Here is an 18,041-nt window from a genome sequence, read left to right on the forward strand (position 1 = left end):
GCAAATTTTCCCAGTGTAAACACAGTGTGCTACCTTAGTGATTATATGCTGTTATAATTTCAGTTATATTGATAAGACTGTGAGAAGCAAGCCTGTAGCAATGCATAACAGCATTACCAGGTTCTTCCCATTAGTCATAATCTAGACTTCCTGCTCTGTGTCTTCAGCACAGAATTAGTTAGATGTCATTCAAAGCTCTGTGACACCAAAAACTACATAAACTGCCCCCTACTGTTGTGGAAACATTCACATTTTTAAAACCTTTTAGTTTACCTCTACAATTAATGGGGATTGCCTACAAAGCAGCATTTTCATCAAGCCTAGGGAAAGAGCTGACTGGATCAGTTCAAATGGACAAAAGTCATTCCAGTTGCAGCTATATAATTCTACAAGGGCAGTAGATATAAAATAATAAAATCTACTATTGATGGAAACTGGCAGATTAATAATTGCTAATACAAGCATATGATATTTCGCAATATTTCTCACAATAATTTGAAACTCTTAAAAATTTAAAATCTTGGGGTTTTTATTTTTTATACTTCTCCTTACTCTGTTCTTTTAAAACAGCTACACTGCTTAATAGCTCAGAAAAACAGACAGTGTTTTCTGTTAACATCATGATAAAAAGCCAGTTAAGAAATATCAAGAAAAAAAAAAAATAAGATTGCATCAGAAAAGAAATGAAAAAAATTACATGAAGTAAACCCCACTTGTATTTTATTTCTACTTCAGGATGCTGTGATTTCATGCATTTGGAATATTTTACTTACTGGTTTAAAGTAACACTTCCTGGTTTTGTAACATAGTAAAACTGTTCAGTTGGTTTGTGCTGACAAAGTAAAAGGTAAAAAACCTGTTTAGGAAAGAATAAAAAAATAAAAAAAAAAAAAGCTTCATGACCTGAAAAAGAGCTGCTTTCTCTGTCATCTCTGATACATCAGTATATACTTTAAAGTGTTGTCACTTGCCATATTCTAAAGTAAAAGCCGCTAAAGAGGACATCCACACACGCACAAAAAAGCACTTAGTGAAAACATCTCTTTCCTGTTTTACAGTAGTTATGCCTGACATGAACAAGGAATCTCCATGCTGAGTGTGCTTTAAAAATACATGGTTGGAGCTCCATGGCCCACTCAAAAACTGAGAAAGTTCAAGGTGTAATGAAGGGAAGGTTACTTAAACCATTTTCTGCTAGTGAGTTTAGCCAGATGCCAAAAACTGGCATGAACTACAGCAGGCACGTGGCTGCTCTTACTTCCACCCAGTCACTTGTGTTGTCAGAGCAGACTGTTATGTGGGCAGGGTGGTGATACAATATGCTACACAGCCAAAAATTCTTCTCTGTAGATAGGATTTTCAAGAAAGGGGCCAACTTGTACAAAGTTGTTGTATTTTTTTTTACCAGACCTTGAAGATGTTATGAACAGGCTAATTTGAACAAAACCAAAAGACAAAACCTTGAAATTCAGAAAGGGCAGAGTCCATTTAGGCAGTAGAATTCATCAAAAACATGTCTTTAAATCAGTCATATTCTCAACATTAAAAAAAAAATGCAAAAAGCAGATTCTAAGAAGAAGTTCATTTTTTAATCTTACTCTGATTAGATTATGCAGCATTAGGTAAAAGAACTCTTTCCATTGGATAACATAAAAAATTGACAGTAATGGGTACAGGTTCACAGAGAAAGAAAGAAAAAAAAGAAAAAAGTTTTTAAAACTGTGCAACCAATTTAGAGAATTGAAATAGAAAGAGGACAACCAGTCACATAACAAGTACAATGCATCTCTGACAAACAACAAAGATAAGCAACAGCTAATGATAAAAGACAAAAGATTTCAGATTGCATTAGCATCTACTACCCAGAAGGAAACAGATCATGAAAGATTTCTTCCCAGAACTCCTTAGATTGAGTTTTCTCATATTACAATGGCTTTTCAACATAAGAGAAAATAAAAATGACTGAGTCAGGTTGCAGAAAAGAAGTACTAAAACATGCCAACAGGAAACAAAAAAGGTTTTTTATTAAAAAACAAAACAAAAAAAAAAACACTTCCACACTTTCAGTTTTCTCTAGTTGATCTATTACAAGTTGACATCAAATTTATCAAATGTAAGCAGAAAACCTATCTTTTTTTCCTAAAAGCATCTATCCTGCCAGATGCAGCCAGCTGTCTTGAATGAAATCACTTAGAATGGGGCTCCCCAAGACTGAAGGCAAATGCACTCAAAGAGAAAAGAGCTTTGGATGCCATACATACAGTGCAGTCTGTTTTTGAAGGCTTGTACACAGGAAAGAAAGACTGCAACCTGTTAAAGCATATGCAAACAAAGACCAATGGAACACAACAGGCATTTGCTAGACTGAGCTCAGAGGATGGATAGAGGGAAAAGTAAAGTTGCACCAGTTGAATACTGACATTTTAAACAGCATTTGCAATTTCTTTAGAACCTGAATCTTTTCTTTTATGGCACTCCTATGGCTAATACAGCCAGGTTCTGATTCACCATTGTGCCCAGCAGATTACAATAATAGATTTAAGAAAAAGTGCACTAAATTTCCAGGAGTCAGATGACCACATTTGAGTATAAATTATTTTATTTCTAGTCTGGTACTCAAGAGCTCCTGTCACATATGCAGGCAGAGCTTGAATAGGCAGTAATGTGAAAAGTAAAGATACTGGCTTCACAAAGGCCATGGAAAAAAAATCCTTTCAGCCGATCCTTTTGTTCCCTTTATTCTTCTTTACAAGAATGTACCATCACTTTTCAGTGGTAGTCTGACTAATGTTCTGTAGTGAAATAGCTAAATTTTTAATAATCCAGTATGCACCAAACGTTAAAGAAATACTAAATCACAGCTGACTGGCTTTTCTCTCTTCTGTGTTACATTGTTTCCACGCTTCACCACAATTCTATTTTTTTCCCAAGATAAGCCATTCCACTAGTAAACAAAAAAGACACAATGTAAGACTCCTCTTGGGGAAAGAAATAGAAAACAAAGCAGTTCTCAGACTTTAAACTTCTAAGAAACTTAATGCTTTATCTACCCAATTTGTATATTCAGAGAAGTGAGGAAATTTCTTCTGCAGACATAATAGGGAACATATCTTCCCAATAAGGAAGTTTTTGTATAATGTTCAGTTAAAGTGAGACAGGTACTGATTTCTGCTACAGATGACCATTCCTCATCAAATTGCTCTAAGTTCTGTCTCATTTACATATGTAAGTATTTTGTTCATTTTCATTCAGTTTTAAATAACCTCATTTGTTTTTCAGTGCCTTTTCTTAGGTCGTGTAAATGGTCTTGTAATTCCAGAAATTAAATTCTGTAAGCAAAGGTGTTATTAACTTTATCCCACTTCACTATATTTGTGAAGCGTTTGAAGGTATAAATAGCTACTTTTTAAACATTATGGTAAATATTTAGCTTAATGAAGTGTTAAGGTCAGAGCTTTCGAGCCTAAAGAATTGTTTACTCATAAAAAACAGCTAGTTCTTATGGGCTGTTCTCTGCCACAACTGATAAGTTAATATTTGCCTGAAGTTCACTATGATCATAAAAAATGAACCCCAGAAGCACTGGTCATAAATGTGCATGATCCAAAACATTTACTTAAGTTATATAAAATTTTCAACTCTGGATGAAATAATGAAGTAGGATATTTAGCAAAACATTTCTAGAAAGAGAACTAAGAGAACTTACTCCTTTTAGGCTCATTGTTTAAACAAAAAAAAAAAAAGACTTTCCTGTAGATATTATACAATGAAAAACTGCAAAAAATGTGTTTTTATCCTAATATAGCAAGAAAGCCTTCTTACTATACCAGCCACCAGTCTACTAGTAATATTAGTTAACTGAAGTAGACCTAAAATGAGATAAGAATTCCTGTAAGTTATGTTATACAGACTTCAATACACTTTTTTCAGTTAGTATTGAAACTATAATAATTTGAGTTTAAATAATGCTTTCAAATTATCCTATGTGAGTGCCTGATTTTATTCCCAAACCTGTCAAACATTCTGTCATGTTCATCTACTCCATAAACTGGATGAGGAGTTTTCAAATAAGTTTAAGGAACCACTGGCATAAATTAACTTCCAGCATCTGACTGTTCTCCACAGCTGAGATATTTTGTGCATGTAATGCTAGTCTAATAACTGCAAAAGATCAAAATCCATCATGACACAGATTGGACAGAAAATGGCTCTAAGGACTGACTTGTATATGAAGGATATAGTTACAGTTTTACTACTCAAAATAGACTCTGTAGGGTTGTGATGTACAAAGTGCAAATATGCACAATAAAGAAAAAACTTTTAAGACTCTGGTTCCAAATTATTTTCTGCTCCATTTAGAACACAATGTTTTGATGGCTTTTTTTTTTTTTAATTACCTGTAAATGCCTTTTCTAACATTTTTACTCCAGTCCGTACTATAGCAAAACTCCCGGTAATACCATAGACTGAAGTAGCTAGTCGGTTGCCCAGTATAACATTCATTATCTCATTGGAGAATGCTCGGAAATTTATTAAGCACACAATTTCACTTGGGCAGACAGCTATTTAAAGATTGCCTTATTTTATCACTTCAGAATCTGTAAGCCTATTAAAAAACTATTCGGGGATGTATTTGTTTCTTTCTCTTATGCAAACATGAGGATCTGCAACATATTTTCTTGTACAAGGTTGAAACAAAAAACACTACTAGTACTAATTAATTAAACTTTTCCAAGAAGAAGACCCTTAAATGTGCTTACACTTGACAAAGTTTGGCTCTGTACTGGCTCTAACAACAGAATTACAAACAGGAAGAAATCTCACTTCATTCACTGGAGTTAAATAAACTAAGCATAACTGAAATTCAAATCACAACTTTCTTTAAGTCAAAGAATTAACTCAAAAAGACAGACTTTTTTTCCCTGTCATGAGGAGCACATTGCTGTATGAGTAAGCATAACAGTAAGAGGTAAGCATACTTTTTTGGACAATAAATTTGTCATGGAAATACTGTATGTTCTTTGATACATAAGTACTTGGTACATCAAACATCACATGTAAAAGCAGTACTAAACTCCTAGCTTTGCCCAAAATGTACTGAGGAGTTTGTCCAGAGTGTTATTTTTAGCCTCATCACCAGAAGCAAATTCATCCTAGGTGAGGGTTAATCAAGAAAATTTGTGACTGGGAGAAAAATTTCTGCCCAGCCAATCACTAAGATAGCTCTGGCAACCCCAATGTCACATATATATTTTTGTCTTTAAAGTAAGTTACAGTGAATGTTAGGTGAACTGAAACAGTGTGGAACTCTTCACAAAGGAATAAAGCCATGCAACAATCAGCAGTGAAGTTAACAGAAGCACCTTTGGTGCTTTCTCTTCAGAGTACACCTAATGAACAGAACACACTTTAAGATAAATAAACCATTTTAGCCTTCTTTTGCAGGCAGAGAAATACTGCTGTGGGGGCTATATTTCTTTTACTCATGTTGGCTATCTCTGGGACTCAAACTAGAAAGGAATACTTGCTAGATTCTGGCCTCTGTAATTAACTACTGTTTGCATTACAGTTCCCAGCTAGGATCACGGTCCTATTGTGCTGTATCTTGTATAAACAGGCAGTCTCTGCTTAAAGAGGTCGCAAACCAGAGAATGACACAGCTTTCAGTAGCATCGACTTGTGCAGACAGGATGACAGAAAAAAAAACAGAAACTGACAACAAACAGGCTGTGTGGAGTCCCTGCAAAATCTTCTTACGCTATTTAAATACAGATGTAATAAGTATGATAAGAGAGTACAGGTGAGATTCTTGAAATAGACTCAGGCGGTCTCCTACAGTCCTATATTTCATTTTATTTGCGTTTTTAAATGCCCTAAAAAAAGAAGATAACTTTGAAACTAGAAGGCCAGAATAATGATTTTGCAAAGTCATCTGAGGTTATAACACGTACCCTCAAGAAAGTATAAAGGCAGTCAGTTTTGCACCGTTCTCTAATAAAATAATTAAGACATTTCTGTATTATTCATAATAAGAATTAGCACAGAGAACTTAACACATCTGTACACTAAGTTAAATTAATTTAGACATTAATCCCAAAGAGCAAGAAATTAAAATCAGGGTATCTCAGACTTAAGATGACTCTACTAGATAGAAAAATACTTAAATGGATTTGACAAGTTCTCAGATGGACGCTGGTCATATGTTATATAATTCTGTCAACAGTTTGACTGATTCAACATGGAGATCTTATTTTAAGAGAACAAAAAATAAATAAAAACATGGAACTTCACCACCACAGTCCCTTATTTCTCATGTGTAGAGCCCTGCATCGCTGCTAGACTATTTTAAGGAGGAAAGCACTTGGACAAGCTGGGCATGTCAAAGCCATAAAAGCAATTGGCAGAGACATGAGACTTAGTCAGAGCAGTTCTCCCTATGGAGAGGTGAAATATGTGAGCCCTACAAGGGATATGAAACTTCTACGGTCATATATTGAACAAGAGACAGTGGGGGGGGGGGAAATAAACAAAACAAAACAAAAAAAAAAAAAAAGCCTATTCTCTATAAAGAGTGTGAATTATTCAGATTTTCAGCAACTTTCTTCTAAACAAAAATTGGCATTTCCTAGCACAGCAATGCTCACTAAGAAATTAGATGTTCCATTTCACTGTAAGTAGCACGTTAGTCTGGATACAGCCACTTCAGTTCCCTGTCTGCATTAGGAAACCATAGAGCTTAGTTATTGGAAATATGCTGTTGTATGTTACAAAACTGACTAATTATCTAACTTAATGGAATAGTTACCAAATTTTCTAAATTAAAAAAAAAAAAAGACAGTGTACTTTTACATCAAATTCTGCAGATTATCTACACTGAATGTTAATTCAGTCTACTAAGTTTGCTTGTAAAAAAAATGTGTGAAATTTGATATTCAACCCTCTTTTCTTAATAGTCTGTTTATATTCTGAAAACTTTTCTTTTTAAGCTAAAGCTTTTTGTAAATCTAGTTTAATTGTATTTCAGATGGTAACAACCTTTCAAGTGGCTCTTCTTCAGGTAAATCTATCTTCTAAAATTCTATCTACTAATACCCTTTTATTGCTTTGTTCTGTTTCTACTGTTTCAATATCTCATTACATTTTACATCACTCTAGAAGAGCGAAAGTCAAAATATGGCTTTTGCCCCCATTTCCTGAATACTTATTTCTGCAAAACTATGGATATAACAACTGAACTATTAAATTTCGTATAATTATATGAGACATAAAATTCAAATGTAGTGATACTTCTCAGGTTATTATTGCTAAAAGTTCTTATATGAAGAACATAAAATTTAAATGCATGAAAGGAAACACATTGTGGTATTTAGCACTGATGTATAAATTTGCTATTAAAACACAAATAATACTTCAGGCTTCCTGTCTCAGACAAAAACAACATTAACAAATCTACAAAGTCTGGTAACTGAGATGATGAAGGGTTGGGATTTTCTTAAGAACTTGATTTAATGCATGAAATGAATTATTTCTTCTAGCTATCAGAACCACCATAGTCTCAGCAAGATAGTGTAATACTATGCTAGTTGAATAATCATTTGCATATATTATTTGATGCTTGCTATTTTATTTCATTGCAATTACTTACATTTTCCTTCTTCTTTACTTTTATCTAATAAATAAAGCCAGAAGAAATAAAATGAGAGGATCAAAATTATATTTTCACATCCTTTTTCACAAAGAATAAATAAATAGAGCAATTATAAGCACGTTATAATGAACAAAAGGTAACAATCTTTATCAACAAATGAGAAGACAGACAGTTAAGATCTTTGGACTTGAACTTCATAGCATATAACCATTCTTTCTTTTTCAGATACCTGAGAACACCTACATTTACTAGTCAGCCAGACTCAGCATAGCCCTATGTGTAGTCAGAAATTTTACTCCCTGCACATCTTACAGCTTGAAAAGCTATGTTTTGTTAGGACACTCATAGGTGTATTTGTAAACAGGAAGATTCTGTATCATATTATTCTGAACACTACTTTTTAGGAAAAATACAACCTGAAGCAAGTATCACCATCAAAAGATAAAATTATTTCCACTCAGAAAGGAGCATAAAAATGATTGCTGATACTGATAAGAGTTCAAATGCAAGCTCAAATTTTAGAGAACACTAAAAGAATAACTGAAATGCCAAAATTAAAGTAGACCACACCAGAGGATTAAAAGTGTCTGCAGTAGCTGAGAATTATAAATTTAAGCTTCTAAGGTTAATAATTGGATATGCCTGCCTTTTCCTGACTAAGAAAAAAAAAAGAACCAGAGCATGAAGATTATTTAATGAGCAAAGTAAAAAATGATCTACTTATGTATGCTTCTCTACATTGGGGGGGAAAGGAACAAAAATAGAAAAACAAAAAAACAAAAAAAAACCTCTATAATTGGCTTTTGCTGTAATTCTCTGTCCTTAGGCTTGCTGAGCCCAGTCTGAAGGCAGCATCACATGCCTCAGCATTTCCATAGAGTATATTCAAGTATATGCTATTTCAGATATCCAGTGTTTAGGAACTCCATTTCTCAAGAGCAGTTGATTCCTTCAGCCTGTTGCATTAGTTATTTGACTACATTTCCAAAACTTTGAGATGAAGTTTAGTAATTGCCCATGTATGTATTGCTGACAACCTATATCCTGAAAATTCCTTGGTACTGGTCACTCAGCATCAAAAAAAAACTTTCTTGAAAGAGCTGACTACTACTCCCTTTGTGAAAGTAATTTTGTTCATTGCTTGGAGTAGATTCTGAACAAAAGAATTGTAGAATTAACTCCTACTCTGGAGGGCAGTCTGTCATAGCCAATTTACCACTCTTGTCAAGAAAATCTCTTTGTTAAGAACAGGCAGATCTTTGCAAATATATGTGCTGTATTCTTTAGCCTTATGTGCTAGAAATATAATTTGTTCTGCGTTTTAGCCAGAGTAGTCATGACATGTGATATATTGACCCCAGACCTGATTGTCAATGCTGTATCATAGTTACATTTCGTTCCTCAACATGGGCAGCTCGGTTTAGTTTGGGCCCTTAGCCTAGGACAAACTACATTGTAACAGAAAACAGTTCTGAGAGCTTACACATTTCACTTAATTTATCTTGTGCAAACCTTTTCTGCATCAAGCTTCTTTGCTTTGTTTTGGGAAAGTCTAAATTTGTGCTCATGGGACAGGGAATTTGCAATTCATGACTGAAGTTCATAAAAGTTTTTAGATCAAATTCCCTTGTCTTTTCTTTTATCTAGAGCTATGACCCAGACTTAACTACTTTCTTCAACTGTTTTTAAACAATCCACAGTTATACAAATCTGCCAAATTTTTCTTAATGCTGAATCTATCTAATTTTCACCTTTAATAGAACATAAGGATTTTCATGTAACATCGCCTGTATATTCATAGTAGACTTCTCATTACATCTCAGAAATCTTTCAGTTCATGTTCAGTATCATGGTTCTACAAACCATGATAAATCTACTCAGACATCATACCTACAGTGCTGGCGTTGTCCACTTTTGAACAAAAGATTTCAGCCTATACACAAATTATGCCAGGAAGCCTCCATTGACACTTCTGGTCTGTACTGGGACATCAGGCCTGGGGCCATGAATTTTGTTTCATGCCAACTTGTATTACTACTGAGCTAAGCAATGAAGTGTGATATAAATTAGATAAATTCTGAAGGGGCTTTTTGATAGTTTAGCCACAGTACTACAGGAGACCACTGAATGTTCAACACATATAGCTCATTACCTCTAAACTGAATAGCATCCCCAAAGGATATTCAAGTTAAAAAGAAGAGAGAGGCTTAAATTTTGAGATCATCTATTACAGTTTATAGAAGAATAGGAAAAAGTTACTCATTTAGGTTTTTAATTTCATGCCCAAGAATCTCAGCAAGAAGCAACATTCTCACAGCGTACTCTTTCCAGCTCAACTGCAGTTAGACAGCTGAATCAGTAATGCAGTATAACATGGTCATATTAATTTGGTGAAGCAGAAAAGACCATCTGCACCACCATGAATGTAACTAGATCAGAGTGCCAGAAAAATTAAAAAAAAAAAACAAACACCCTTCAACAGCAGCTAGACATAAAAATACCATTCATAAGATTGATAAGATTTGTACAGGTACAAAGCAAAGTAGTTCAGTGTGTTCCAACAGCCTTATACAGATACACAGATTCAAGCCAGAATGAACCATCAGAATAAGTGACATTATTTGTTATAATACAGACCATAGTATCAACACTTATTCATTTCCCAAGCTCATTAGCTTAGATTTGATTGAAATATGAAGTCCTAACAGGACTTTAACCTGGAAAACCTGGAATTTAACAAACCTCCATATTATTTACACATCCCAATGTAAAACATTATTAATAATAGGTCAAATATTTATGGCTGTTATTACACAATCTCAATGGGTGTGGAAAAAAATAATCAGATTTTCATGACAAGAAACTAACATATAATCTTTTCTTTGTCTTTTTGTTTGTGTTTTTTTGTTTGTTTTTTTGTTTGTTTGTTTTTAAAAAAACATATATTTACATTTAGGCAAACTTTTTGGGTTCCGGTTACCTGGATTGAGACTTTTAACATACAGAAAACAGTCCTTACCACAAGAGGATCCTGATGCAGTGATAATCGACTCATCTAAGCACAGTGACGACTCAGTGGCTATGAAGCACTTTAAATCACCTACAAAAGAAAGTTGTAGTCCTTCAGAAGTGGATGACACAAAAGCACTGATTCAACCAAGTACATGTTCACCTTTGGTTAATATATCAGGACCTCTCGACCATTCATCACCTAAACAGCAATGGGACAGACTTTATCCAGACACAATACAGACAGGCAATCCACTAACCCATTCCAGATCAAAAGAAAGCATTTGTAGTATACGGAGAGCATCTTCAGTACATGACATAGAAGGCTTTACCGTCCACCCGAAGAACATTTTTAGGGATCGTCATGCAAGTGAAGGTATGGTAGAAAAATCAGTTAGTATTCTGTCTTTCATTAAGAAAGAGATTTTTCACGACTTTTCACTGTAATTACCAGTTTGTAACCAAACTACATATATTCATCTCTACACATTCACAAATCACAATTAAAATATTAAAGGAGAAAATAAGACTTTTTAAAAAAAACTCTAAATACTGCTTTTCATGTCTAAGCAGATCAATGAAATCATTGAGTTGCTCTTAGACCACGAACTGCCTTCTGTACAGGAAAATATCTGTAAAACTAATTTGTACTTGGGTGAAAAAAAAAACATTTGAACAATTAAGCCAGAACTGCATGCACAGTTCTGACCCCATACTCACGTATAATATCTCTAATCATATGGAATCCTACTTCAGAGATGGAACAGCTTATTTTCTTAAATCTCTCATGCATATTGTATAATCACTAATCCAAAACTAATTCTTTTTCTTACACATTGGAGAATAATCTCCTCAGCAACTCCAGTTAAATACTTGATGGAATGTCTAGTGAAATACACGGAATTTATATTAAGCAGCTCCTTAAGTGCCAACTACCCCATGCTAAGTCATGGAGTACATCCCATGGTTTCTTCATGTTGAAGGAGGGAATGATAAGAAACTTAGGAAATAGAGGCTTCAAAACCCTGTGAATGGAAAAGTACTTTGTAACTGACTTACACAGAAAACTGCCAAATATACAATGCTTTTGTAGATACTAATGACTTATGCAATTTTTATTCAAGTTTGATGGCAAGTAACATACGTGGAATATTTTAAGAATTCAAAAACACGTGAATCTGTACTCGCCTTTCACGACATAAGAAAATGAGTTTCCATTTTCCATGATTGCTCATTCTTCTATTCATTGACTCCAAGTGTAATTCACTTCAGCGCGCCTGCCTTTTGGAAGGTAGGCAGCAAGGTTTCTGCTTTCATACACCTCCTAAAATGCAGGTCTGAGAGCTCCACCCCCACTCAGACTAATTCCTACAATAGCAGAAGTGATTATTCCTTATACTTCTCCTGTATTAAGTATAAGTGAGAAATAATGGGCTTTTTTTTTTGTGGTTTTTTTTTTTTTTAAGAATCATTATTTGCTTCTTTTATATTCCAATTTTTTTTCAGCACAAGAGAACCTGAAAACTCAATTACATCTATTCCAAACCGTGCCATTTTGATGTATTTTATTTTCACATTCAAGCCAAGATTTCAAGTTCAGAATCTGGAGCCAGAAACCAATGTTTAGGCATGTCTTTCGGAATGTTACAGATGTTTCATTTTTGTTTTAACTTCCACAAATCTAAACCAACATTTCAAATAAAACACATTTAAAGACATATTTTGTCAGTTTCTACTTTCAGAACTTACTCTGATTAAAGCACTTCACAGATTGGTCTAAAAATTGCGTAATAATTATATTTGATTACTAAGTTCTATTGGTCATAACAGTATAAAATTAACCCAGAAATAGCCAAACAATATTGGCTGCTTGGAAGAGCACTGAGTAGCATTTTTTCAGTTTTAGATACAAGGAACACGGGATTTTATGATAAGAAGCAAAAAACACATTCAAATCCCTCTGATATCTTACACCCTTAGAGTGTAAATAGATAAAACAACGTCATCAGATTTTACTTTGCATACGTAAGAAAACTGTAAAGAATCTGCCCCTTCATTTAAGCCATACACACGCATTCTTAAAAAGTACAGCAGAAGAGAGGATAGATCTCAGTACTCCATTTGAATTATCAACCGTTCTTGATGCCATCTTCTCCCAGTTGCATTTGAATTTAGCACCTTGTGCTGAAAAGATATCTAGATTTTGCTAGCAAGTCCTGCACACCTTAACCAATAGCAAGCTGTAAACCCCCACTGATGTTTTAAAGCGATCTATGCAAGTCAGGTGTAACACAATGGAAAGCACAGCAACAGTACAGCAAGGTCCTAGATCACAGCAAGTGAGAATTTGCTCAAATGCAACAGACATGCACAAAGAAATAATGGAAAGAAGTTGCTTACCTTCAGAAATCCTCACGTACGCTGGGACCTCAAGACATACTCTTCCTCCCACTGCCAACCCTTAAATGAAGTCTGAGAAAGGGCAAATCCTCTCTCCACCCCTTCTGGTCATCCAAATCATTGCACGCGCCTGAGCTCCCCTGGGTTGGCCCAGTGATCAGTCACTGCTCCAAGCCCTAACTTAGCATTACTGCTACATCAGGCAACCAAGATTCAGCCTAAATCCTCTTCTTTGGACTACAGATTCTGAGCAGTTGTTGTAGATACTGAAGAATGTAAAACCCTGATTATTTATTGTTTGTAAAAGTAAACTCCAGTCCTAATTTGGTAGAGTGGCAATCATACACTAAAAGGTCTTACCTTAAAAATGATGGATTGTAGTTCATTTGGGCACACTCAGTTGAATTCCATCCTAAGCTACTTGTTTGATAGCAAAAGCAGCAGGGCGGGAACTGTATTCCACCAAACTCCAGTCAAATCCTTCTCATATGAAGCATCAGCGAACCAGATTTTGCAGGCAGGTACAATTTTACTGCTTTCAGAAAGGGTTCTCAGCCATTCCTGCAGTCTTCAAACTTCTTTTAGAGTTTGATCTTTGAAGCAGGTGACAGTAGCTGGTGGCACACAGGAACACAGATGTATCCTGGGGGTGTGTTCCCGCCAGCCTTGGAGCCCCCACAGACTCACCTGTGCCAAGCAGGGTGGGCTGCACAAGGGGGGGGCAGCCTAGGGGTCATGTACATCCCTGAGAAGGTAGGATGGCAACTGTCCACTCACATGATTTCTTTAAATAATAATTATTATACAGTTTGATCTCAGGTGAAGGTTCAGGGCTGAAGGTACCTGTGAGGAGCAGGTGTACCTCACGAAGATAGCTTCTCCACTTCTATTTACCACAAAGGTACCCGTGTGCTGAAAAAAAAAACAAAGTTTAAAGCTCATCTTTCTCCTCAGTGGTTCCTCACTACTTAGTGAGCAAGGATGCTGCTACGTTAAAAGCAGCTCTGGGAGACGTAACTCCTGTCATGACTGGGAAGGCACGAGGCGCATGTGAGGCCTCCCACGCAGTCCCCGCTGCTGGCCTGGGCTGCCCTCAGCTGTGGGTGCCTCTGTCCAGTTTAATTGCGTTTGACTAATAGTTGTCTTGTGGGTTAGATCTTTGGATTTCCAACCCAGCACAGGACTTGTGGAGAAACAAGTTGTTGTTTTGTTGTTAAAACAAGTTAGATCCAATCCTTTTTGCAACTCCCTCTGCTAACTGTTTTACAAGCTGACTGCCAAAGTGACTTTATCTTGCCTAAAACTTTACATAATATAATCACTTTAATTCCAACCACGTATATTTTGAAGCAATGTTTTCTGCTTTTTCTGATGCAGATTTTAGTTGTCTTTTTTATTTTCTCTCTTTTTCTTTGCTTTTATTATGCTGAAAACCAGACAATGGTCGCAATGTCAAAGGTAAAGTACCGTCTAGACTACACCTTCCAGTGTCTCAGCAGCCACACTTTTTGGCATGTAACTTTGCCTGCTGTATGAAATGTTCAAAAGCAACATTCTCATGCTGGCCCCACTGGAGCCAGAGCCATTACTGAAGTTATACGTGTTAAATATGTTGTTATTCTCTTAGCTATTGTCTCAAAGCACTAACTACCAATCCCTGGAAAAAGTGAAGGCATAGTTAAACGGTCATTGAACTTAAGTATCTGCTAATTCAAACATAAAGGAAGGGTCCTAGTTCAGGTCGTTTAACTCATTACTGCTGTCTAAGCAGGCAAAACTTCGGTCGAAGCAACCAGAGGTTTTGCCTGTGAAAGGATGAAAAATCAGTCTGGGCCACCCTCGGTCTATTGTACTAAGGTGGCTACTTGTCATTTAACTATTTCAAAAGTAATAGAATTAATTAGTAGTCCAGTCCTATGGAAAAATCTTCACTTATTCCTATTTTGTCTCCTTAAAACTAGTTTCACGTTCCTGGATGGCAGGGGGTATGATTTCAAGCTTCCTGTAGCATTAAAGTGTGCATGCATGCACTTCATTGCCAGTTACATGTTGAAATAATACTTCGTGCAGTTACAAAGTTGTTTCTATTCACCAGCACTGAACTATGTCTTTTATAAGCATTTTTAAAATCATCCATCTCTAAAAAGCGATTAAAGTGTTCAGTTATTTTAGCTATGTCTGAAAACCAGTTTGTGATTTCATGCATGACGCAAAAAGTGTGCGTACTTGGTATTCTCTTTAAACTGCATGTACTGCATGAGCTAGATTCTGTACAGTGAGTCATGGACTATGAAATCATTGCATTTGCTTCATGTTATGTTGGTAAAATCTCGGGGGGGAACAATGTAGTCTAAACCAGCTTTCATAAATGTATTTACTGCTTGTGAAAGATGTTGGCTTGACAGCTCAGAAAGTGAAATCCTTTGTTAATGCATTTTGTACGCAGGGGCAATGGAATCCTACCATAAGATGGGGAGCTCACATTTAACCTTAAAGAATCCCCTTTGCACAGTATAGGCAGAAGCATATATTTCTCCCTGCTTATTTAATTCCCTCCTGTTCTGCTGAAAGTGTCAATCAGGATGCCAATTAGAGTCAATTGTGATTTGTTACAGCCCCCTTTTCTCCTTCCTACCATGAGAATGTAGGATAAGTCCACTAGCTCTCAAGAAGCAGCTCTATTGTTGCCAGCCCGTTGTACTTAAGATCTAGTAAGGGATTTTAATTAATTATCGTTATCAATTATATATATATATAAATATCTTTCGCCAATTTTTAATGGAAAAGATGGTGGTTAAAAAAAGGTTTTATTCTCATGTGCGATTAATTTAAATCTAATATCATATGCTAAGGCATGCACGTTATGTAGAGGAGACAGTAATTCCTTTTGGAACAGAAACAACATAAAATTATCATTAAAAAAATCTTATTTATCTAACTGTGGGTTTGGTTAGGCTCTCAGCTTTTTTTTTATCTTAGAGTTCTTTGGATATCAAGAATGTCATTTATCTGATGGATGGTCCCAACTAGATATTCCACTCATGTTTAGACCTACTCAGTATTCAAAAAACAATTGCTACAGTTGTGTACTGAAGTAGAGCTGATAAAAAAGGCAATCTATCCCTGCACAGCGCACGCCAGGAAGATCAGTCCCTAATTTCTAAGGTCACTGTGTGCTCTGCTTTATTTTGAAGAACACTTTTAGTAGAAGAGTGTTAGAAAGTTGGCATTCTTTAATATCAGCACTAGATGCTTGAGGGATATGCTCCTCCTATCATTCATAGCTTGCACAAAGAGCTCTTCAGTTTGTATGCGTTCAGAGGTCTTCCTGGAGGTAAATAGATATTCCATACAAAGACCTGTGGAACTTTTCTTATCAACACAGTCTCAGGGACCTCCCTTATCTATTCAGTGCAAAGTCTGGTGGATCTTCCCCTGTCTGTTCAATGCAAAGACACAGACCCTCCCCATTATCTAAACAAACTTCAAGGTTTTTCATTCAGGATCTTATAAAGCTGCAACTTGTATCTGTGGCACAATTTGAAGTGGACTAAGGGAGGGATTTTTCCTCTGGCTTACATTAACCCATACTGTATATGAATTTGGGAAGCAGAGAGCACATGTATGATTTTTTTGTAAGTTAACATATAACATATATAAGATATATGATTTTTTTGTAAGCTAACAAAGCAAATAAAAAGTTTGCTTCCTCCACACTCATTCTAAATCAAGTGCAAGAGAGACACAATCTTCACCTAAAGAATTTGACAGACAACTAATAACAACAAAAGCAAAAAAAGAGGCCTACTTTGTTGTTGAAAAGATAAATCAGAAAGGTATTAAGCATAAAAGATTAACTAAAGTATTAACTTTCACAAAACAGCTTTGGGCTCTGAGTCCCAAGTAAAATCTCAGGAGATCAACTTATAGAGTTTAGCAGTGCCTGAATTTACCCACAGCATCCTCCAGGCAGCTGGTGTCTTTGAATTGAGTCACTCATACATTGCAAATACAATGCAGCCCATCTCCTGTTTACTCAGGCTTAACCCATAGCCTAATTCTGTCTTACAGTCTGGTTATGAATTGCAGCACAAGTTCTTGTTTTCCTCCAAGGAATTTAAAAGAAAAAAAAAGAAATAAAAAGTAAAACCACCACATTCTTGCTCATTATCTGTTATGCCATTTGCATACAGTAATGTTCTCATGCAGATTAAAAACAAAAACAAAAAACTTAAAACTGAAATCCCACATTTTCCTGACAGCAAGGCCAGGATTTCTTGTTAAATCCACAACTTCTTGTTGTTGTCCATACATCTGTAGAAGTCTTTTTTCCAGTATTACTCTCAAAACCAAACTTCCTTTCTATGAATGTTTTTGATTTCTAGGCCAAATCTATCATGACAGCACAAAATAATGTTACTGATCAGTCAGATTGTCTACTTGTTCCAATAACTAAGTCCAATATTTGAAAGAACAATTATAATGGATACGTACCTCATGAAGTGCGGTACTTCGTATTTTTTATTTAACATGACTCATTAAAATAATGCAAGATGATTGTGTGTTAAATACTCCATTAATATTCTACATATGGTTGTGCTATTATTTTCAATATTTTTTTTGTACATGACAGTTACACCAATGCATTTTGTGAGTTTGTGACTCTTCAAAATAAGTCTTTAAAGACAATGTTAGACCTAGGTTAATATTTGCATTGATTAAATATGGAGTCCAGTCCATTTTACAGTTTGCCAAAAGGCATTTCAGAACTGACTCAACAGTAAGCATGAGCAGCAGTACAGGTGCTATAACAGGGCCTTTGCTCAATTCAGACACTTATAAAATCGCATGCCCTATTTCTGCTTTTATAAATAACATGAGAATATAGTATTTATACTCAGCCAGAATTATCATAGAGCATACCTGTTAAAATTAAAACAGCTAAGCATGGACCTAGTATGTCTTTTGTATTCCACAATCTTTA

General features: G+C 35.5%; 1 protein-coding gene across 8 annotated transcripts in view; it reads left to right on the top strand.

The window, feature by feature from the left end:
* The window catches only part of KCNH7 (potassium voltage-gated channel subfamily H member 7), a 182,343-nt gene that overhangs the window by 101,377 nt on the left and 62,925 nt on the right, over positions 1-18,041 (top strand). Inside the window, exons 4-7 of one of the 8 annotated variants that reach the window (XM_085553004.1) lie at positions 7,025-7,057; positions 10,605-11,033; positions 14,495-14,515; positions 15,019-15,042. In XM_085553004.1, coding sequence (XP_085409130.1) covers positions 7,025-7,057; positions 10,605-11,033; positions 14,495-14,515; positions 15,019-15,042 — 507 coding nt within the window. The remainder of the gene's footprint in view (positions 1-7,024; positions 7,058-10,604; positions 11,034-14,494; positions 14,516-15,018; positions 15,043-18,041) is intronic. The other 7 variants (XM_085553006.1, XM_085553005.1, XM_085553007.1 and 4 more) reach the window with 7 other exon arrangements.

This window comes from Coturnix japonica, chromosome 7 (genome assembly GCF_054131305.1).
Source record: "Coturnix japonica strain WE chromosome 7, WE-NBRP24, whole genome shotgun sequence".
In the NCBI taxonomy this organism is placed as follows: Eukaryota; Metazoa; Chordata; class Aves; order Galliformes; family Phasianidae; genus Coturnix; species Coturnix japonica.